Source organism: Panthera tigris, chromosome B1, assembly GCF_018350195.1.
Source record: "Panthera tigris isolate Pti1 chromosome B1, P.tigris_Pti1_mat1.1, whole genome shotgun sequence".
Classification (NCBI taxonomy): Eukaryota; Metazoa; Chordata; class Mammalia; order Carnivora; family Felidae; genus Panthera; species Panthera tigris.
In genome coordinates this window covers 115,870,858-115,895,952 of record NC_056663.1, presented here as the reverse complement: position 1 = coordinate 115,895,952, position 25,095 = coordinate 115,870,858, and the positions used below count along the sequence as shown (strand labels likewise).

The window sequence follows — 25,095 nt, the reverse complement described above, 5'->3', positions numbered from 1 at the left end:
TGAGCGGCCTCCAAGATCTAGTGAACAGCTGTTGTCCTGGCATTTCTCTTTACTATCATCTAATTCCCTTTGGCTCTCCTCTATATTTAATCTTTAATTTGAAGGGCAAGACATTATTTACTCTTTCTTGATTTACTCCATCATTTTCGTGGAACTCATTTTCCAGTAGCTTTTATGAAAGCTATTAAAAAATATATCTTTTAATATATTTATTCTGTCCTTGACTGTTGGTTGGAGTAGGCAGAGCATTCTAGGGTTGAATTTTTTTCCTTCAGTTATGAAAAATAGTGCTCCATTGTCTTCTGAGAAGTCTGATATGATTCTGAATTGAAATAATTTGTATGTGATTTTCTCCTTTTCTGTAAACTTTTAGGATTCTTGGTGTTCTAAAAATTCAAAATGATATATGTAAAAGTATGTCACTTCATTATGCTAGGTATTTGATGGTCCTTTTGTAATCCTTCACTTACAGAGAAAGTTCTTGTTTGATGTCTGTGATGCTTTCTTTCTGTTCTTTCTTCTCTCTTATTAAAGAAATCTTGAACACCCTGAGTTGGTTTTCTAATAATTTTGTCTTTTCTTCTTACTTTGCATCTGTATTTTTGTTTTATTCTCTGAGAGATTTCCTAAGCTTTATCATCTAACTCTTTTATTAGAAAGCTCACTTGCATTTCCACATCATTTTTAATTTCCAGTAAATCTTTTTGTTGTTACTTAAAAAAACTGATTTGTCATAGTTGCAATATCTTCTTATAACTATCTTTCTTAGGATATTCTTTTATTCAGTTTGCTGGTTTGTGTCTTTTAGAGGTTTTCTATAGAGATTTGGTGATTTATGACTACATATTTAAAAAGAATAGTACTGAAAATCAAATTGGAAGTTTTGTATATGTGGAAAGGTCTTGGTGACTAGTAGATTGACTGTTGGGTAACTTTGAGACACGGTCATTTGTTGGAAGACGCCTAAATAAGGTATTTCTCCCTCTGGGGACGTTCCATCTCTCCAGAGAATAATTCTCTGCCTAAACTAATCTTTGCCAGCATTGACCATGGAGGAGTGTGGGGGTTCTAACTACATATATTCTCTTACTTCTGCTCTCTGCTATGCTATTGACTCTGAGTCTCAAGATACTTTGATTCTAGGGGTGCCTGAGTGGCTCAGTCTGGTTGAGCATTGGACTTTGGCTTTGGTCATGATCCCAGGGTTTGTGGATTTGAACCCCGCATTGGGTTTGCATCAGGCTCTCTGCTGACAGCATGGAACGTACTTTGGATCCTCTGTCCCCCTCTCTCTCTGCCCCTCCCCATCCTACACTATCTCTCTCTCTCAAAAATAAACAAACATAAAAAAAAAAAACAAAGAAGAAAGATACTTTGATTCTATTACTCCAAAGAATACCCCTCCAAATTTACTGTTCACATGGATATGTTTTTTGTATTATTTGCAAAAGTAAATATATTTAAGTCACAAACAGTGAAGACTTCTGTCTTTACACCAATTCCCTCCATTACACTTCATTTTGTGTTAGGCAACATTAGAGTGGCTAGGGGCACTTTGAGATATAACTAAGAAAAAGCTAAATCAGGAATAGTTACGTAATTTCATTTAATGGGATATGGTTTTGTGATTTGAAGTCACTTTAGGGTACTGACAAAAGAATTTTTTTAATGTTTATTTTTGAAAGAGAGAGAGAGAGAGAGACAGAGTGCAAGTGGGGGAGGGGCAGAGAGAGAGGGAGACACAGAATCCGAAGCAGGCTCCACTCTCTGAGCTGTCAGCACAGAGCCTGACGCGGGGTTCGAACTCACAAGTTGTGAAATCATGACCTAAGCGGGTCGGACGCTTAACCGAATGAGCCATCCAGGCATCCTGACAAAAGATTTTCTCCTGGATGAAACTCTAGCCAGGTTTATTTACATCCTTTCTTGACTATGCCTCAACTTTTGCTTATAAAGACTTGTCTCCCAGCCTCTGTGGGAAGGTAGGAACCTACCTTTGGTAAGTGCCAATTAGCAAACCTAGATGGGTTTCACATGGGCCAATGCCCTCTTTCACACTTCTGTAAGTTTTCATTTTCCTGAATCTTCTGAGCCCCCTACTCACCCACCCTCCCCACCTATTCTCTCATTCTTCCTTTAAAATGCTCAGTTACCTCTGTACAAAATGAAGTTCAATTCATGTTGGACTCTTATCTACTGTAAGAGTATATTACTTAACTAGGATCTGGCTTTGTTTATGTCTGACAGTATAGAAAAGTTGCTCTAGAAATGATGTCCTGGAATATTCTTATCACCCACTATATAAGAGTAGAGGTATAATGTAAAATTATGTGTCCCAGCACCAGTTGTTTATGGGTAGGAGAAATGGTTGAAATATACACAGCCAAACATCAGGCTTAAGCATTCTTCCAAAAATTAAAATGTAAAATTGTAAGCAGAGAATCTGGTTCCCATTGATGTGTAATCAAAAGAGAAATGCTCTCCTTTTAGGAATATGCTTGATAATGTTACATATACAGTTATAAGTGCATCATTAACTTTTTTTCTTTTTTAATAGGAATTTCACAAAATAGTATTTCTGTATTTATAGGAAAGAAATCTGCAGCACCACAACAGAGGGTATTATCTGTGTTAAGTCACATGTCTTATGCATTCCCACTATCAATAATAAAAAAACAAATTTCAACCAACACTGCCAGTGGAAAGACTGATTTTTTTTTTGTATAGAAAATATGTACAATTATTGTCATGTGTAGAGATAATCAATGAGTATGAAGCAAAAAAGGAGGAAAAAATACAGAGGCATCTGACATTTAATAATTAAAGTATTATGTTATTTTTCCTTTTTGTAATTTGTCATGATCTCTTTGCTCGTTCTCAATATTTTTTTAATGGTCTAATTTTGTACTGTAATTTATATCCTCTTAAATTTCTCCACATTGTTTAAGCTTCAGGCCCACAAAATCTGGCCATTTCCCTATCTTACCGTCTTCTGTTAGGTGGCAGAGAAGACACGTGGCTAGCAAGGTGGGTGCAAAGGCTGACAGAGGTGGGAGAAATGAAACTACTCCTTACGTGTACATTGAACTAATTCCTCTGTTTTTTTCTGCCTCATTTTCATTCACTTTCAATTCGTGAGACTTTGGTGCTCTGCACCAAGCTGGCTTGCTTCTTGCTATTATTCTCTTTGCAGGAAGGTTTCAGTTCTCTTTGCTTTTTATTAAGGGAGTTATTATTGATGTAATTTTGTTCTATCTTCTAAATATTTGTTGCTGTTTCTTGTCTACTAGTGCGCTTCTTACATTCTCTTTGTATTTAGGATTATACTTTTTTTCATTCCCTTACTGTTTGGCTTTAGTGATGTTTCACAAGGCAGTAGGGATAAACATCCATGTACAATTTGTCATTCTTAATTGGAAAGGTCTCAAACTTTATAGGTTCTGGTTTAAAAGGGGTGGGAATGAATTTAGGAGATGAACATGGTGGGCTTGAAGCCTCACTCCCTTGGTCTAGCTCTTGATCTAGTGGCATTTATAAAGTGGTATAATAATAATAATGGTATACTGGAAAGAGCATTAACCTGGGAGGCAGCATGATCTGGGTTTAAATTTCAATTCAATGACTTACAAGCTGTATAGCTCTGGCCAAACTCATTTTTCTGTTTTTTTTCCCCTCAATCATAAAATAGGGATAATATAAAACACATGAAAATTTTTAGCACTTCAACTGAAATTTTAAAAATCATAAGCCTTAGATCCCAGTTAGTCCAGGATCTTGTTTTAAACTTAGTTAAAATATAGGTTAAATTTCTATTTTGCACTTGGTAGATTTCTACTTAGAAAGAGATTGCCTTTTAAGAAATATTCTTTTCTACCTTTCAAACTCTAAAAATTTGGAATGCTATTTAGTGATATAAAGAAATGGGCTTTGAAGCCATAAGCAGACATGGGGCAAAAAGTCTGAAAAGCCTGCATACTCTATGATTTCAACTATACGGCATTCTGGTAAAGACAAAAGTATTAAGACAGTAAAAAAATCACTGAGTGCCAGGGGAGAGTTGGGTAAGGAGAGTAGAGAGAAGGACTGTATAGTTGCAGCACAGGAGATGTTTAGGGTGGTGAAACTGTTCTGTATAATGCTGTAATGGTAAATACATGACATTACTCACTTGTCAAAACGCACAGTACTGTTCAAGACAAAGGGTGAACCTTAATGTAAACTACTGACCTTAGTTAATAACAATTTATCAGGGCGCCTGGGTGGCTCAGTCAGTTAAATGTCTGACTCTTGATTTCGGCTCAGGTCATAATCTCACAGTTTGTGGATGTGAGCCCTGTATGGGGCTCTGTGCTGACAGTGCAGAGCCTGCTTGGGATTCTGTCTCTGTCTCTCTCTCTGCCCCTCCCCCACTCTCTCTCTCTCTTTCTCTCGCTCTCTCTCAAATAAAATAAAGTTAAGAGAAAAACATACACTCCTTTAAAAAAATTTAAAAAATATTACAAGGGAATAGAATTTGGGAACAATTTTTGCAAAAATAATAATGCTTTTCTCCTGTGTTCTTTCTTCAAGAATTAAAGAGTTAGTATAAAGTGAAGGAAAGGAGGAAGAAAGGAGAGGGAACTTATAAAGATTGAATGTTACAAGTTATTTATGTATTTTTAAAATATTAAAAGCTGGGTGCCTGGGAGGCTCAGTTGGTTGAGCGTCTGACTCTTGATTTTGGCTCAGATCATGAACCCAGGGTCATGGGATGGAGCCCCTCATCAGGCTCCTCACTGAGCCTGGAGCCTGGAGACTGCTTGAGATTCTCTCTCTCTGCCCCCCTCTCCTGCTCTAAGATTAAAATAAAATAAAAATAAACATAAAATAAAATATTAAATACTACATGTACTTTAAAAAAAGTCATACATACTGTGTATGCATAATCAGTACCATATTTTGTGGCAGCTGCATTATGTATGTTATCTTTAGTGCTCATCATAATACTAAAGCAGATATTATTATCCCCATTTTACTGAAACTTTCCTAATGTACAGAATTCTCAGTGAGATTAAAAATTTTTCCAAATTCACGCAGCTACTATGTGCCAGAAGTGGGATATGAACTCACATCTATCTCATCCATAGACAGCTTTTTTAGCAGCAGAACTACACTGAAAGTTTCCCTGTTCACACAGGTTGTGAGTGGTAGAGCTAGGACTTAAATCCTTATCTGTATTGACTGCAAAGTCTGTGCTATCTACTACATTACACTGTCTCTGAGCAATGAAAAGAAATATTCTTCTTAGTCATAATATACACTCAACATAGAAGGTCTACTTGACTTCTTCGATAATTCCTCAATTGTTTTAGCTAACAAGGAAATCAATATGACTGATATCTACTTTAATAATTTATAAAGGGATGCCTGGGTGGCTCAGTCAGTTAAGCATCTGACTTCGGCTCAGGTCATGATCTCACGGTTCATTGGTTTGAGCCCTGTGTTGGGCTTTGTGCTGACAGCTCAGAGCCTGGAGCCTGCTTCGGATTTTGTGTCTTTCTCTCCCTCTGCCCCTCCCCTGCTTGTACTCTGTCTCTCTCTCTCTCTCAAAAGTGAATAAATGTTAAACAATTTTTTTTAAATTTATGGTATCTGTCTTTCTCTGTATGACTTATTTCACTTAGCATAACACTCTCCAGTTCCATCCACGTTGCTACAAAAGGCCATATTTCATTCTTTCTCATTGCCAAGTAATATTCCATTGTATATATAAACCACAGTTTCTTTATCCATTCATCAATTTATGGACATTTAGGCTCTTTCCATAATTTGGCTATTGTTGAAAATGCTGCTATAAACGTTGGGGTACAAGAACCATGGAAGGGGGGAAGGGAAAAAAAAAGTTAGAGGGGGAGGGAGCCAAACCATAAGAGACTCTTTTTTTTTTTTTTTATTTTTTTTATTTTTTTTTATTTTTTTAAATTTTTTTTTTTTTAACGTTTATTTATTTTTGAGACAGAGAGAGACAGAGCATGAATGGGGAGGGTCAGAGAGAGGGAGACACAGAATTGAAACAGGCTCCGGGCTCTGAGCTGTCAGCACAGGGGCCCGATGCGGGGCTCGAACTCACGGACCGCAAGATCGTGACCTGAGCCGAAGTCGGCGCTCAACCGACTGAGCCACCCAGGCGCCCCATAAGAGACTCTTAAAAACTGAGAATAAACTGAGGGTTGATGGGGGGTGGGAGGGAGGGGAAAGTGGGTGATGGGCATTGAGGAGGGCACCTGTTGGGATGACCACTGGGTGTTGTATGGAAACCAATTTGACAATAAATTTCATATTAAACAAAATTATAGAAAAAGCCAAATGGGGTGATTGCTACATTTATACCATCAATAGGAAAGCATGTCATAGAAGAATGGAAAGTGAAAACAAGCATAATAATGATAATGGCAAAATTAATAATAATAATCACTTCACTGCATTTTCTCTATGCCAGTCACTGCTCTAAGTTGTTTAGATATACTGGTTTCTTTAACACAACAACCCTATGAGGTAGGTACTATTATCATTCTCATATAATCAGAGGTAAGGAAACAAGAAGGTTAAGTCATGACCCTAAGATCACACAGCTGTAACTGCAGAGCCAGGATCTGAAACTTAGGTGACCAGTTCCACATGCCATGCTCTTAACAACTAGACTACTGGGTGTCTCTTTGTTGAAAGAAAAAAAAAAAAAAAAAAAAAAAAAACTAGAAAGGACAACTTAAAAAAATTCAAGCTTATTTTGTTCACAAGGATACCAACTGAGTAGTATTTCCATCATATTACTATCAAATAGATGTTCTGAACTGTGAATTTAGCAATCTGCTTCAGCAAAGAATTTAGTTAAATTTGCTGTTTGCTTATGCTTTTAAACTCAGTTGATAGGGATTTCAGTAAAGTATAATGTATTTAGTAAGTTCAAATCAATGTTTAATCCTATCCTGTCTTTATCTACAAAGTCTGTCTCAAGAATTAAAGTGAAATATAGAGTTATCTTGTCTATCCTTTTTCTGTAGTCTTAAAAAGCTTATTTCAAATATGTTCCAAACTTATGTCACATAATACTTTGCTTAGAAAAGGCACATTCTGTGTGTTTGCGTGTATATTAATCTGGATTCACATTTTAAGACTTCCCATGATTATTTCCAGTTCCTTCAAGCATCAACTACAGTTAGGAAGCTCAACATGGTGAAAAAAGAGATCTCTTTAGATTTAGGAAAGACGTCCCAAATAAGTGTCCTTCGATTAAAAGTAAAACACAGGTGTACTTTAGAACAAAGCCTACATCTGGACCCTTTCTGTTTTTTTTTTTAAGTCATATTTTTATTAGAACCTCTTTCTTCCCCAACAGGAATTATAGACAGTGGCCAAACAAGTGATGAGCTAGAATAATGCTACTGAGGATCAAGGCAATTCACAACAATAGAATGCATCCTATTTAAGAGGTAGGTAGAGTTTAACAATTTTTTTAATGTTTATTTCTGAAAGAGAGAGAGAGAGAGAGAGAGAGAGAGAGAGTCAGTCAGGAGGGGCAGAGAGAGAGGGAGACACAGAATCCGAAGCAGGCTCTAGGATCTGAGCTGTAAGCACAGAGCCTGACATGGGGCTAGACCTCACGGACCGTGAGGTCATGATCTGAGCTACCCAGGTGCCCCGGTAGAGTTTACCTTTTTAATAAGTCAGTTCTAACAAGCATATTCTTATTTTCTGATTTCAGAAATAATAATTTTACTTTCATGGACAACCAGAGTTACTATTAACATGCCTATACAATGTGACAACAGATTCTTCCATAAGTGTTTAACTGGTACATTTATGTATGAAATTGGAAAGGCATTAAATTTGCTTGATTTCAAAATGCACAATCAGCATTTGTGATTTTTTTTTTCCTTTTTAGAACTGACCAGAAAAATTCTTTTAATCCTAATCAATCATCTTCTGTTTACTTTGGCAAGTTGGAAATGAGAGCAAAATATATGCAAGGTACAGACAGTATTCCTAGTTTGTGAAACTAGCTTGTTACCGTTTAACATCAAAAGATTAAAAAAATAGTGCGATTTTCAAAAGGAATCTATTGCCCAGAAACAAATAATATAAGAAGTGAACTATTTCCTCATATACAAAATAATTTAATTAAACTTTGATAAGTTAGAAAGGTGGTACTTTCAATTTGGGGGAAAGAAGGAAGGAAAAATTAAAAAAAAAATTAAATTTTAAATTGTTATTATTTTCCCAAAAGGATGAAGACTTGCAACAACAGAGAGTTGGTGAAGTACCAGATATAGATTATCAGCTAAATAAAAATCAGGGTAGGTAGCAGTTTCTTTTTCCTCTTGAGTGTGCTTAATAAATATGTAATCTTAAGGTACCTTTCTTTTGTTCTTCATTTGTTTTTTAAGCAAATTTAACTCTTAGATAACTAAATGTGTTTCTTATCAGCAGTTACTTGTGTCTGCCAAAAAATATGGAGAACAACAACAAACTCAGAAAAGGGTTGGAGCCAATGAAATGCTGTTTGAAGAAAGTAGAATTTTTCTACCTGAAAAAATTTTGGTTTCTGCAAAAATACAGTTTCATTTTTTAATTCCACAGATTGTTATATCCTAGGTGACCAGATTACTTTGATCTTTTCAGCCACAGCAGCAAAGTTTAGACCATAGTCATATTCCCTACATCCACACTTAGCAAATTTAACACCTAGATTTACAAACTCCTCACTTGTGAATATAATATATAGCTTGTGATTTGCCCTCCAAAGGGGACAGTGTTTCCTTTCCTCAAACTGTCAAATTGTTACTAAGGATCTATAGATAGGAGAGCAAAGTTCCATGTGAATTACATCTCTGTGTAAACACAGATTCTCAAACAAGTAGCCTTTACTTACTCTCTATCAGCTGAAGATTAACAGGCGTGTCCTAAGATTAAAGGCAAATATGTTACTGCCCCCAGCTCTTTTACCCTTTCGGTGGCATCACTGACATAAAATTAAACCACAGCAATCTAATATGACCCAGGTTTGGACCTGTGCTGGAAGAGCAGATGTGGTTACATGAGAGAGAGAATCCAGAGAAGGAAGTTGAAGCTCAAGAAGAGATTCTGAAAGTTTGGATGATTATTTTTGCAAATTGCTATAAGACTTCTCATTATTTTAGAATTAAATTTCATTTAGGGATTCCATTTATTTATATCTATACCTGGTAAATCAGAGAAGAGAAGAATGCACTCATTAAAGCCATTAGCCAAAAGCCGGTCCCGAAGCTGCTGGAGGATTGCTACTCCAATACAGAATGGGAAAGAGGAGTTCCCAAGGAGTAAGGTGTCCCAGAGGTGGAAAATTTTGTGCAGTGGAAATACATCTGTAAAACAACAAAATATGAATACAATTAAATAAAATAAAAAGACAAAATTACAGAAATTAAAACAGTAACAAGCTGTTTTACTAGACATGTTACAAATGGTTTATGGTCAAAACGAAGAACAAATATTGGGGTGCGTTGGTGGCTCAGTCGGTTGAGCATCCAACTTTGGCTCGGGTCATGATCTCACAGCTCATGAGTTCGAGGCCTGAGTCGGGCTCTGTGTTGACAGCTCAGAGCCTGAAGCCTGCTTCGGATTCTGTGTTTCCCTCTCTCTCTGCCCCTAACCCACTCGCATTCTGTCTCTGTCTCTCTCAAAAATAAATAAACATTAAAAAAACATTAAAAAAAACCCACTAAGAACAAATACTACCAAAGTGTTTTTATAAAATGCTTATTTAGTTTTATAAAATGTTTATAAAAACTATTTTTGGTTTGGTTTCACAAAACACTTACGAAATTGTATATAATATTTATTGCTTCCTAAGGCATTTTTAAATATTAATAATCATATTGGTCAAATAGATGACATTTTCTAACCTTTATCAATCCTGGTATAGTTGTTCCATTAATTATATTTCTTCATAGAATTTTCTTGTTATACGATTCTCACAAGCTTATTTACTTACATGAAATTTCATATTGTTTTAGATTCAGTATTGTTACGTTTCTATTATTCACTCTAAATAATAGCTTTATTAAGTTCACGTAAAAATTTTTTTCTATTTTTTGCAACTTTCTTTTTTACATTTAATGATACTGTGCATATTTTTCCAGGCCAATGCATAATCTACTTTAAATATGGTTATTCCACTTAACATATGTACATATTTAAGCAGAATGTCCACTGTATTCATACCTGTAACTGATTAAAGTATCACATACACATACTTTTTGATTTCTAGAGGAATTCTAGGTTTGGAAATAACAAAAGTATTAGAGGATCTCTAAAAATTGAATCTCATTTGTTGTAAAAGTTGCCTTCAAAATCTTTATGTAAATATTATAATGTTAATTTCTTTTTCAACAGAAGGCAGAGATTTTATGAATGTCATGGCACGTAAGGTAGGCATCCTAAACATCACTATATAACACTCATCCTATATTACACTTTTTGATATTCAGCAGTGAAAACAATTTAATTTTTTCTACCCAACTCTATTACATTAGAATTATATAAGGATGGTTATGTAATTAAATCTATTTAATATCACTATAGCTATAATATACTGGGGCAGAAAGGAGCTATCCTTTTGTCAATACAATAGTAAAAGGAAGGGAAAAATTATACTTACGGGTAAACATGGTGAGAAACCAAGGGATGGCATAGAGCTATGGGTGGAAGAAGAAAGGGGTGCCATGCCGGGGACAGATAAAGAGGAAATAAAAGATAATTAGAATGGTTACCACTAAACTGAATGGTAAAAAATATTTTATACTTTGGTCTACTCCATTGATTAAAATAAAAGTAAATGTTGATAATTATAATTATTACCACAAATACTCTATTAAATAATATCATCTATTACAAATGCTACAGATGTCCCTTTCACCAAGGATTATTACACAGAATGTCTTCATTTCATCAAAGGAAATACTCAAGACACTGACTAACCCAAACACAATACTTGCATGCTAAGTCCGAGGATGAACTTTCAGGTTGCACCAAAATATTTTTGGGATTTTAATGGTCTTTATCAGTGTGGATTTACTCTTAGTATTTTCAAGAATTGATAAGATGGTTTTTGAAAAATGTCCAAAATGTCTCATAAGAAAGTATTGTGAAGCATATACTTTCTATTACCATTTTCTAAATTAACAGGAAGCTTCATAAGCGACTAAAAGTAATAAGATCTAAAAATAAAATAAATTAGTTCTTTAACCGAGTGACAAATTTATTTTCCTAATTTTACTGCCTAGGAATGAAATTACACACACAGACATGCCCACATACTTGTATATATACTTTCAATGAATTTATTCACATTTTGGAAGTGAGAAATCATGCTTAATTTCTAAATGTAGAGTAAAATTTCCTTTGTCAGTAGCAAGTATTGAAAATCAGTAATAACATATAGAAAGATCTGAAAAGCTCTAATTTTATTTTACTTTCTGCATCAAAGCAGTCTACCATTAGACAAAGATTTCTATACTACCTATAGGGTTTAAATAAATATTCATCTAGGACCTATCAATTATGAAATTATGAATAGAGTAGCATAAGTCTTTGCATAGCATACCACTGAGTATTTATGCTATCAAAATACCAGTCAAGAACCTTAAGTATTACTATGTACTACATTGAAGTCTAAGTATTATATGTGAAATAAAGCCCATTGCTCTCCACAAGATCATCATTTATATACATTGACACATAGTTTTTTCAAGCAACATTATAAAAGGGAAAACTGCAGAGGAATACAAAGGTATGTGACTTCACTGTAAAGAGTATGGGCTGTAGTAAACAATAAAATATAACAAAATCTGAACTCCTTAGCCTAATTTAAGTTTAAAAATAAAGTCACTAGGATGGTGGCGTAGGAGGACGCTGGGATCACCGCGTCCTGCGGTTAACTTAGATTCCACCCACACCTGCCTAAATAACCCAGAAAATTGCCAGAAGACTAGCAGAACAGATTCTCCGGAGTCAAGCGAAGACGAGAGGTCCACGGAAGAGGGTAGGAAGGGCGGAGAGGCGGTGCGCGCTACACGACTGGCGGGAGGGAGCTAGGGTGGACGGGCAGCCCGCCGGCAAACCAGAGCCCCCGACTCTGGCTTGCAAAAACAGAGGGGCCTGACGGAGTGTGTTTGGACAGCCAGCGGGACTTAACATCTGGAAGGCTGTAAATTAACAGATCTGCTCAGAGAGCGGGAGAGGTGGAGGACAACGGGAGGAAGAGTCGTTGGGCCCCGGACGACAGAGTACAGCTTGGCAGGGAACAAAGGCGCTCACCAGTGCCATCTCCCTCGCCCATCCCCCAGCCAAAATCCCAAAGGGGACCAGTTCCTGCCAGGGAACTTGCTTGCACCGCGCAAACACGCAACGCTGTGCTTCTGTGGATCTATCCCTCCGGGTCTGACTCCCTGCTGGAGCCGCAGGGCTCCTCCCTAAGCGAACCTCTGAAGGAAAAGCGAGCTGATCCTACCCCTCCCACCCCTGTGCACCTTGCTGATCCACCCAAGCTAATATGCCAGATCCCCAGCACTACAAGCCTGGCAATGTGCAAGTAGCCCAGACAGGCCACGCCACCCTACAGTGAATCTCGCCCCTAGGAGAGGGGAAGAGAAGGCACACACCAGTCTGACTGTGGCCCCAGCGGTGGGCTGGGGGCAGACATCAGGTCTGACTGTGGCCACGCCCACCAACACAAGTTATTCAAGACAGTGCAGGGGAAGTGCCCCACAGTTCCTCACCACTTGAGGGACTATCCAAAATGACGAAACGGAAGAATTCCACTCAAAAGAAACTCCAGGAAATAATGACAGCTAATGAACTGATCAAAAACGATTTAAACACTGTAACAGAAAGTGAATTTAGAATAGTAGTCATAAAACTAATCGCTGGGCTTGAAAACAGTATAAAGGACAGCAGAGAATCTATTGCTACAGAGATCAAGGGACTAAGGAACAGCCAGGAGGAGCTAAAAAATGCTATTAATGAGCTGCAAAATAAAATGGAGACGACAATGGCTCGGATTGAAGAGGCAGAAGAGAGAATATGTGAACTAGAAGATAAAATTATGGAAAAAAAAGAAGCTGAGAAAAAGAGAGATAAAAAATCCAGGAGTATGAGGGGAAAATTAGAGAACTAAGTGATGCACTAGAGAAATAATCTATGCATAATTGGTATTCCAGAGGAGGAAGAGAGAGGGAAAGGTGCTGAAGGGGTACTTGAAGAAATAATAGCAGAGAACTTCCCTGATCTGGGGAAGAAAAAAGGCACTGAAATCCAAGAGGCACAGAGAACTCCCTTCAGACATAACTTGAATCAATCTTCTGCATGACATATCATAGTGAAACTGGCAAAATACAAGGATAAAGAGAAAATTCTGAAAGCAACTAGGGATAAACGTGCTCTAACATATAAAGGGAGACCTATAAGACTCGTGACCGATCTCTCTACTGAAACTTGGCAGGCCAGAAAGGAATGGCAGGAAATCTTCAATGTGATGAACAGAAAAACTATGCAGCCGAGAATCCTTTATCCAGCAAATCTGTCATCTAGAATAGAAGGAGAGCTAAAGGTCTTCCCAAACAAACAAAAACTGAAGGAATTCGTCACCACTAAACCAGCCCTACAAGAGATCCTAAGGGGGATCCTGTGAGACAAAGTACCAGAGACATCGCTACAAGCATGAAACCTACGGACATCACAATGACTCTAAACCCATATCTTTCCATAATAACACTGAATGTAAATGGACTAAATGAGCCAACCAAAAGACATAGGGTATCAGAATGGATAAAAAAACAAGACCCATCTATTTGCTGTCTACAAGAGACTCAGTTTAGACCTGAGGACACCTTCAGATTGAAAGTGAGGGGATGGAGAACTATCTATCATGCTACTGGAAGTCAAAAGAAAGCTGGAGTAGCCATACTTATATCAGACAAACTAGACTTTAAATTAAAGGCTGTAACAAGAGATGAAGAAGGGCATTATATAATAATTACAGGGTCTATCCATCAAGAAGAACTAACAATTATAAATGTCTATGCGCCAAATACGGGAGCCCCCAAATATATAAAACAATTACTCACAAACATAAGCAACCTTATTGATAAGAATGTGGTAATTGCAGGGGACTTTAACACCCCACTTACAGAAATGGATAGATCATCTAGACACATGGTCAATAAAGAAACAAGGGCCCTGAATGATACATTGGATCAGAAGGACTTGACAGATATATTTAGAACTCTGCATCCCAAAGCAACAGAATATACTTTCTTCTCGAGTGGAACATTCTCCAAGATAGATCACATACTGGGTCACAAAACAGCCCTTCATAAGTATACAAGAATTGAGATCATACCATGCATACTTTCAGACCACAAGGCTATGAAGCTTGAAATCAACCACAGGAAAAAGTCTGGAAAACCTCCAAAAGCATGGAGGTTAAAGAACACCCTACTAAAGAATGAATGGGTCAACCAGGCAATTAGAGAAGAAATTAAAAAAATATATGGAAACAAATGAAAATGAAAATACAACAATCCAAACACTTTGGGATGCAGCAAAGGCAGTCCTGAGAGGAAAATACATTGCAATCCAGGCCTATCTCAAGAAACAAGAAAAATCCCAAATACAAAATCTAACAGCACACCAAAAGGAAATAGAAGCAGAGCAGCAAAGACACTCCAAACCCAGCAGAAGAAGAGAAATAATAAAGATCAGAGCAGATATAAACAATATACAATCTAAAAAAACTGTAGAGGAGATCAATGAAACCAAGAGTTGGTTTTTTGAAAAAATAAACAAAATTGATAAACCTCTAGTCAGGCTTCTCAAAAAGAAAAGGGAGATGACACAAATAGATAAAATCATGAATGGAAATGGAATTATTACAACCAATCTCTCAGAAATACAAGCAGTTATAAGGGAATACTATGAAAAATTATATGCCAACAAATTGGACAACCTGGAAGAAATGGACAAATTCCTAAACACCCACACTCTTCCAAAACCCAATCAGGAGGAAATAGAAAGCTTGAACAGACCCATAACCAGCGAAGAAATTGAATCAGTTATCAAAAATCTCCCAACAAATAAGAGTCCAGGACCAGATGGCTTCCCTGGGGAATTCTACCAGACATTTAAAGCAGAGATAATACCTATCCTTCTCAAGCTGTTCCAAAAAATAGTTAGGGAAGGAAAACTTCCAGACTCATTCTATGAAGCCAGCGTTACTTTGATTCCTAAACCAGACAGAGACCCAGTAACAAAAAAGAGAACTACAGGCCAATATCCTGATGAACATGGATGCAAAAATTCTCAGTAAGATACTAGCAAATCAAATTCAACAGCTTATAAAAAGAATTATTCACCATGATCAAGTGGGATTCATTCCTGGGATGCAGGGCTGGTTCAACATTCGCAAATGAATCAACGTGATACATCACATTAATAAAAGAAAAGAACCATATGATCCTGTCAATCGATGCAGAAAAAGCATTTGACAAAATTCAGCATGCTTTCTTAATAAAAGCCCTCGAGAAAGTTGGGATAGGAGGAACATACTTAAACATCATAAAAGCCATTTATGAAAAGCCCACAGCTAATATCATCCTCAACGGGGAAAAACTGAGAGCTTTCCCCCTGAGATCAGGAACACGACAGGGATGTCCATGCTCACCGCTGTTGTTTAACATAGTGTTGGAAGTGCTAGCATCAGCAAACAGACAACAAAAGGAAATCAAAGGCATAAAAATGGGCAAAGATGAAGTCAAGCTTTCACTTTTTGCAGATGGCATGATATTATACATGGAAAATCTGACAGACTCCACCAAAAGTCTGCTAGAACTGATACATGAATTCAGCAAAGTTGCAGGATACAAAATCAATGTACAGAAATCAGTTGCATTCTTATACACTAATAATGAAGCAACAGAAAGACAAGTAAAGAAACTGATCCCATCACAATTGCACCAAGAAGCATAAAATACCTAGGAATAAATCTAAGCAAAGATGTACAAGATCTGTATGCTGAAAACTATAGAAAGCTTATGAAGGAAATTGAAGAAGATATAAAGAAATGGAAAAACATTCCATGCTCATGGGTTGGAAGAATAAATATTGTTAAAATGTCAATACTACCCAAAGCCATCTACACATTCAATGCCATCCCAATCAAAATTGCACCAGCATTCTTCTCGAAGCTAGAACAAGGAATCCTAAAATTCATATGGAACCACAAAAGGCCCCGAATAGCCAAAGTAATTCTGAAGAAGAAGACCAAAGCAGGAGGCATCACAATCCCAGACTTTAGCCTCTACTACAAAGCTGTCATCATCAAGACAGCATGGTATTGGCACAAAAACAGACACATAGACCAATGGAATAGAATAGAAACCCCAGAACTAGACCCACAAAAGTATGGCCAACTAATCTTTGACAAAGCAGGAAAGAATATTCAATGGAAAAAAGACAGTCTTTTTAACAAATGGTGCTGGGAGAACTGGACAGCAACATGCAGAAGATTGAAACTAGACCACTTTCTTACACCATTCACAAAAATTAACTCAAAATGGATAAAGGACTTGAATGTGAGACAGGAAACCATCAAAACACTAGAGGAGAAAGCAGGAAAAGCCCTCTCTGACCTCAGCTGCAGCAATTTCTTGACACATCCCCAAAGGCAAGGGAATTAAAAGCAAAATGAACTATTGGGACCTCTTGAAGATAAAAAGCTTCTGCACAGCAAAGGAAACAATCAACAAAACTAAAAGGCAACCAACGGAATGGGAAAAGATATTTGCAAATGACCTATCAGATAAAGGGCTAGTATCCAAAATCTATAAAGAGCTCACCAAACTCCACACCCAAAAAACAATCCAGTGAAGAAATGGGCAGAAAACATGAATAGACACTTCTCTAAAGAAGACATCCAGATGGCCAACAGGCACATGAAAAGATGCTCAATGTCGCTCCTCATCAGGGAAATACAAATCAAAACCACACTCAGATATCACCTCACGCCAGTCAGAGTGGCCAAAATGAAATCAGGAGACTATAGATGCTGGCGAGCATGTGGAGAAACAGGAACCCTCTTGCACTGTTGGTGGGAATGCAAACTGGTGCAGCCACTCTGGAAAACAGTGTGGAGGTTCCTCAAAAAATTAAAAATAGGTCTACTCTATGACCCAGCAGTAGCACTGCTAGGAATTGACCCAAGGGATACAGGAGTACTGATACATAGGGTTACTTGTACCCCAATGTTTTTAGCAGCACTCTCAACAATAGCCAAATTGTAGAAAAAGCCTAAATGTCCATCAACTGATGAACGGATAAAGAAATTGTGGTTTATATACACAATGGAATACTACTTGGCAATGACAAAGAATGAAATACGGCCCTTTGTAGCAACGTGGATGGAACTGGAGTGTTATGCTAAGTGAAGTAAGCCATACAGAGAAAGACAGATACCATATGTTTTCACTCTTATGTGGATCCTGAGAAACTTAACAGAAACCCATGGGGGAGGGGAAGGAAAAAAAAAGAAAAAAAAGAGGTTAGAGTGGGAGAGAGAGCCAAAGCATAAGAGACTCTAAAAAACTGAGAACAAACTGAGGGTTGATGGGGGGTGGAAGGGAGGGGAGGGTAGGTGATGGGCATTGAAGAGGGCATCTTTTGGGATGAGCACTGGGTGTTGTATGGAAACTAATTTGACAAATTTCATATAATAAAAAAAAAGGAGGGAATCAAGTACTGAAAAAAATAAAAATAAAGTCACTAAATATTAGTTTCATCACTATTATTTAACATTTTTTCTTTTTTTTTTTTTGCTTTATTTATTTATTTATTTTTTAATATATGAAATTTACTGTCAAATTGGTTTCCTTAACATTTTTTCTTTAAAGGACATGACATAAGTTATATTACAATACCTCTACCCTTCTGATCAAAGCCAATTATTTTGTCATTAGGAATCTTATATGAATTACTTCAGCAACACACTAACAATCTGTTTTGCCACATAGTGAAGAGGGCATGTGTGTGAGGAAACTACACAAAGCAGGGAAGGAATAACTGGAAAAGATCAGAGGGAAAACTTGCCAGGCTCACACAAAGCCAGGAATAATTCATCTTACCACCAGTCAGAACAAACAAACAAACAAACAAACAATCTGTAATAAACAAGGAACTGGGTAGAGTACTCAAAAATAGCCTTAATAATATTAGCGTAATTATGCTTCCAAACTATGCTGCTCTAGTCTTAATAAGCCTTAGAGGCAAGCCTTGAAAGGATCAAATTGTTTCAGTATTAGTTAGCCAGAACTCAAAATAAAGCTCAAGGATATTTACAAGAGTAGAAAAATACCCAATATTCAACAAGGTAAAATTCACAATGACTGGAATCTAATTTTAAAAATACCAGTAATAAAAAGTAGCAAAAAAAAAAAAAAGATGCATATGAGGAGAAAAATCATTGCCTCAAAATGTACACAGAACTGACATAAATGTTTGTAACAGCAGGAAATGACAGTAAAATACTTTATAACTGTATTTCTTATGTTCAAAAAGCTAAGGATGTTCATGTTACGTAAAGACATGGCAGATATAAAAAACAATCCCAAATCAAACTTTTAGAGATGAAAAGTACAGTGTTTGAAAGAAAAAATATACTGGATGGGATTAAGCAGATCAGACATTGCAGATAAAAAAAATGGTAAACTCAGAAACATCAAAATAGAACGTATGCAATGAAACAAAAAACCACCCAAGCATCAGTGAGTAACTTCAATTGGCCAAATATATATGTACCAGCGACACCAAAGGACAGAAAGAAGAGACGGGACAGAACAAATATTTGTTTGAACAAATAATAGTTTGAACATTTTCCAAATTTGATGAAAACTATAAACTAATAGATCTAATAACTTCAAGATCCCAAACCATGAAGAAAACCACACCAAGGCACATTGTACTCAAATTTCTCAAAATCAGTGGTAAAGAGAAAATTTACACCATATCTAGAGAAAACAAACAAACAAACAAACAAACAAAAACATTATGTAAGACTATCAATGAGAAGAATGTTTTCTTCTCAAAAAATGTTTTCTTATCAGTGCACAACAAATGGCAGTGGAGTAACATTTTAAAAATATTAAAAAATGTGTCCATATAGAACTGTATGCTCAGCAAAAATATCTTTCAAAGACAAAAGGTGAAATAAAGACTGTTTCACACACACACAAACTGAAAAAGTTCATCAGCAGCAGTCCTGTACTGTAAGAAATGCTGAAGAAGTCTTCTGGGCAGAAGGAAAATGATACCAGATGGAAATCCAGATCTACACAGAAGAGTGAAGAGACATAGGGGTTGTAACTGTGTATGTGGTAGAATATAAAGGACTTATTTTTGAAAAATCTTTTAAAAGTAGCTGACTCTTTAAAGCAAAAATAATTTATTGTGGGGTTTATAACATGTAGAAATAAAACGTAGGACAACTGTAATACAAACACTGGGAGGGGAAAATGGAAGTATACATTGTAAAGTATTTGTACTATCTGTGAAGTGATATATTATTTGAATGCAAACTGTAGAAATGTAAAGAATTATAATATAAACCAGAATTCTTAACTTCATCACTATTTACATTTTAGGTTAGATAACTTTTGCTTGGGAATGTCCTTTGCATTTTAAGATTATTGCAGCAATCCAGCCTCCACCCACCAGATGCCAGTAGCATTAACCCAGTTTTGTGAAAAATATCTCCACACATTGCCAAAAATCCTCTGGGAGGGAAAGCTGCCTATTTGAGGACCACTGTATAAATCCTAAGGAAACCAATTAAAAAACACAACTAAGTGTCACCTAACATGTCAACAAGGGAGATAAAATAAAATCACAGAAAAAATGTCCAATGAATTCAAAGAAGGCAAATAAAAAGGAAAAAGAAAAGAAAGAATTGATGGGAGAATGGAATAAAAATACCAAATGGTAGATTTAAAGGCAACCGTATCAATAATCACAAAAAAAGCAAATGGTTCTTGTGATGACTGATTTTATGTGTCACCTTGACTGACATGGGGTGTCCATTTATTAAACCTTATTCTGATTGTGTCTCTGAGAGTGTTTCTGGATGAGATCAACAGGTTGAATCAGCAGACTTGGTAAAGCAGATTACTCTTCCTTATGTGAGTGGGCCTTAGGCGATTTGTTGGAGCTCTAAATAGAACAGAAAGCAGAGTAAGGGAGAACTCACTCTCTGCCTAACTGATAGGATATAGCAGTGAACAAAACATAGTTTCAGCCTGTAAGGGGTTCATTAAGTAGATGTTCATTAAATATTCTTTCATTTCACTCCAGTTAGGTTCTTTCCTCCACTTCACCACCAAAATTGCTCTTATCTTGGTCATCAAAGACTTCCCTGTTGCTAAGTCTAATGGCCAGTTCTCACTCTCAATCCTTCTTTACCCATCATCAGGGTTTGACATAGTTAGCTACTCTTACCTTCTCAAAACATGCCCCACCCATTTGAGTTCCAAGATATCACATTCATCTAGTTTTCTTACTTTTCTGACTGTTACTCCATCTCCCTTGTTGGTTCTTCTTCATCTCCCAGACTTAACTATTGGCATGCCCTATGTCCTTGGATTTTCTATTTTTCTCCAGATGATTATGTATAAATAGTGCGAGGACTCCCATTTTTATAGCTCTATCCCAGACCTCTCCCCTGAATTGCAAACCTCCACATCCAAATGCCAGCTTGACATTTCCACTTGTATGGCTAACAGATATACATAACATGTCCCAAACTGAGCTCCTGAGACTTGTTCAAAATCTATGCCTTCAAGTATAGTCTTCCAAATCTCAGTTAAGAACAACTCTATTCTTCCAATTGCTCAGATAAAAAATTCTGGAATCATTCTTAACTCCTCTTTCTCCCACAGTGTACATTTGTCACCAGAAATCCTGCTAGCTCTACCTTTGGAACTGATCTAGAATGTAACAACTCCTTACCACCCCTACCACTAACTTTCTGATTCAAGTCCCTCTTGCCTAGATTATTACACTAGTGTATGATCAACTTTTTAAAGTTCCATCCTTGCCCCTCCTTGGGTTTCTCTTACCATAAAAACCAGAATGATCTTGTTAAAATGTTTAGATCAGAACGTGTCATTCCTCTGCTAAATAGAATCCAGTGGCTTTTCACCACTGACAATAAAAACTAAAGTCTTAACTATGTAATATATTTTGATGTAAAATTCGGTCCTCTGACTCTCATCTCCTTCCTTGTTCATTGGGCTCCAGTCACATTGGTCTCCTGGCTGTTCCTTCAACATCCCTGGCATGCTTACACCTCAGGGCTTTAGCACTTGCTGTTGCCTCTGCTTCACTGCTCTTTCCCTCAGTTCCTAAAGCCACTTATTCAAAAGCCAGTTTTTCTGTGAGGCTTTCCCTGACTCCCTTCCTGACTCTCCTTCCTTTTCTCTTCTCTTATCTTTTCCCCTCTCCTCTCCTTTCCTTCCTTCTCTCTCTCTCTCTCTCTCTTTTCTCTCTGTCCCTCCCTCAAGTTTTTATTTTAATTCCAATTAGTTAACAGTGTTATATTAGTTTCAGGTGTACAATATAGTGATTCAACAATTCCATAAATCACTTGGCATTCATCAGGACAAGTGTACTCGTTAAGTCCCATCACCTATTTAACCCATTCCCTTACTCCCCTCCCCTGACTACCTTATTTAAAAATTCAATTTCTTCTTCTTCTGAACACTTAACATCCATGTCCCTACTATAGTTTTTTTTTTCCCCCCTCTTTGGTACTTACCACTATCCAACATATCTATTAGTGTATTTATCTTTATTATCTATTTTTTATTTTATTGTCTTTTTAAAAATTTTATCTTTTGGGGTGCCTGGGTGGCTCAGTCGGTTAAAGCGGCCGACTTTGGCTCAGGTCATGATTTCGCAGTCCGTGAGTTCGAGCCCCGCGTCGGGCTCTGTGCTGACAGCTCAGAGCCTGGAGCCTGTTTCAGATTCTGTGTCTCCCTGTTTCTGACCCTCCCCCGTTCATGCTCTGTCTCTCTCTGTCTCAAAAATAAATAAACGTTAAAAAAATCTTTTTATTGTCTGCCCCCCACTAGAATATAAATTCAATGAGAGCAGAGTTTTTGTCTGTGTTTTTGTTTTTTTTTTTTAACATATCCAGGGCCTAGGAAAATGAGCAGCACATAGTAGGCACTCAGATATTTGTTGAAAGAAAGAATAAAATATATAATGAAGATAACTGAAAGGGAGAGATTAAAAGATCCAGATATGAGATTATATACTTTCTTGAGAATTTTTCAATAAATATGAAATAATGAGAAATATGAAATAATAAGAAATAATGGATAATACATACATATATATATCCTGAATATTAAAAAGTGGGAAGTACTAAAAAAACACTATACTAAAAAATTTGAATTATATGCCTATACTTTGACAATTATGAAAAGTTATTAGAAATAAGTGAAGTGAAGCATATTCTAATATTTGAAAAGTAATAATTAATTCAAGTTGAAACATTTCTTTAATATATAACAACTTTTAGGTGCTCACTATCACCAGTTACCTCTTACCAACTAAAGTCAGGTAAATAAATAGGTAATATATTCTGTGAGATTGTAATGCCAGTTATTTATTTATTCTTTTTTCTTCCTTTTAAAATATTAACTGATAATTTAATCTTAAATAACTTCTTAGGATATTGGTACATCTTCATGTTATAGTCTGATGCATGAAAAAGTATAACACAATTTTGAATCCTGGTTCGGGTTTTAATTTTTTAAAAAGCAATTAAATAATGAAATATTTTATTGAAGATATAAAAATATATATAACATTAGTCTTATTAACTTAGAGATATTATTAACTTTTCCTGATTTAAAAATGGAAACTGAGACCCAATGAAAAAAAATCAGACATGCTTTAGCTATTTTCTCTAGATCACTGAATTATTTTCCTGATTTGGCATAGTGGTAGTTGACTAAGAGTCAGCTGAGTAAATGCTGCCCTCTAGCTATATCAAAAAAGAATAATGACATTTAGTATTTCAGGTCTTTTCAAATGACCTGCTAGTATCAAAATTACAAACATCAACAGGAAAAACAAAGGCAGGAGGATCATTAACATGATTTTGAAGGGTAGAAAATTACGGCTTAACAGGCTGTAAAAGTATACAAATATAAAAGATTTAAAAGAGGAAGTATTTCTTATAAATAAAAAGATTCTGGATGTATCTTTTGTCAAATGATTTTTTTATTTACAAATTGCGTATTGTCTCTCTCCTATTGATATTTTAATTTATATTTTTACTAATTTTATGTATTATAAAAATAACTTATTTTTTATTATTTGCATTATATGTAATATAATAAAATTATTATTGTTATTATAAAAGGAAGTCCCTTCCAGTTGACTTTCTTTCTTTCTTTTTTTAATATTTGAAGTTTATTTTTGAGAGAGAGCGAGACAGAGTGTGAGAGGCAGAGGGGCAGAGAGAGAGGGAGACACAGAATCTGAAGCAGGCTCCAGGCTCTGAGCTGTCAGCACAGAGCCCAATGCAGGCCTCGAACTCAGAAACCATGAGATCATGACCTGAGTTGAAGTCAGATGCTTAACTGACTGAGCCACCCAGGCGCCCCTCTAGTTGATTTTCTTAATCTATCTTCTTATTAGCATACTATATTTTCTTTTAATCTCAAGTCAGAAGTATTTTTACATTTAAGTTACCATAAGCCACCACTGTAAAATACATTTTCACCATTAGTTTTATGTCTCACAATGACGCTCTGCTTAAGGGAAATTAATATTTAGCCACTCAAGAAAGAATGCTTGAAAATCAGCAGGTTTTTATTGTTGTTTAGCAGCAGTAGAGACTCTAAAATATTTTCTTGAAACCCTAGACTTTGTGATCTGGTAGTTATATATCTCTTTAAACCTTTAGGATAGCTGTGAAGATTAGTTAATGGATCCAAAACACCTGGCAGAGAACATATCGGACATCAGTATAGGAAACATAATGATCATTATTAAGTCCAGAAGCTTTTGTAATAAAAAAGTATTTCTAACAGCCCAAAAGTCTGGGGTCTTATGAGACTATCTAAAAAAAGATATACACATTATGGAATAAGGAGGGTAGGAGTGGAAGGTAGAGAGAAGAGAACCCTAAGCACTGGGAACTGCGTATGTTTTACAGGTAGACTCAATAAAGATAAGGCTAAAGTATTTACACTCCTGCTGGTTCTCAGAATCAACATTCCTCAATCCCATGAAGCTACTTTTGAGCTCACAAAATTTCAAATATTCTTACATCAATTCTTTTTCTTCTACTTTCCAAATTTTACAGCATCTTATATTTTGTCTATGTCTGACTTACTATTGTCCTCTTAGCTACAGATAGTATAACAAGGCTTGCTACAAAAGAAAATTCTTTAAAGATGCTCCATAAGATTTGTATTGTTCCACTGTGCCACTCATTTTCAAAAGACTATTATCTTTTTCAACAATGAAGAAAAATGATGCCTTATGCTAAATCAGGATAAATTCAGTGGAATGGGAAAGTCAGTGGAATGGGAAAGGGTATCACATAAAAAAAATATGTAGTAAAAGAAAAAGCAGTACTAAACAACTCTCATTTAACAGTACTCCCCATCTTCTATCTTTTTAGAACTGTGGGCAAATACCTTCTGATACAGAACCTACCTTCATTTCCATAACTACCATTATGACAGAACAAGAGTGAGGAGAAAAAAATTATAAATCTATAAGATAACAGGATTCACAAAACAACTCTTTAGGATATATTAAACAGAAAACAATGTATTCTGATATTTTTGTGAACCAGTAACCTTTATTTTTTTTAAATGTTTATTTATTTTTGAGAGAGAGCACATGGGGGGGGAGGGGCAGAAAGAGAGGGAGACAGAATCCGAAGCAGGGTCTGCACAAAGCCTGAGGTGGGGCTCCAACTCAGGAACCCTGAGATCATGACCTGAGCAAAAG

At 36.3% G+C, this 25,095-nt stretch overlaps 1 protein-coding gene across 6 annotated transcripts in view; it reads right to left on the bottom strand.

Moving 5' to 3' along the window:
- TBCK (TBC1 domain containing kinase) overlaps positions 1 to 25,095 on the bottom strand; it is a 225,044-nt gene that overhangs the window by 73,866 nt on the left and 126,083 nt on the right. For all 6 annotated transcript variants that reach the window (XM_007080937.3, XM_007080936.3, XM_042984075.1 and 3 more), the window contains 2 exons: positions 10,676 to 10,712; positions 9,219 to 9,380 (listed from right to left, as the gene is read on the bottom strand). In XM_007080937.3, coding sequence (XP_007080999.1) covers positions 9,219 to 9,380; positions 10,676 to 10,712 — 199 coding nt within the window. The remainder of the gene's footprint in view (positions 1 to 9,218; positions 9,381 to 10,675; positions 10,713 to 25,095) is intronic.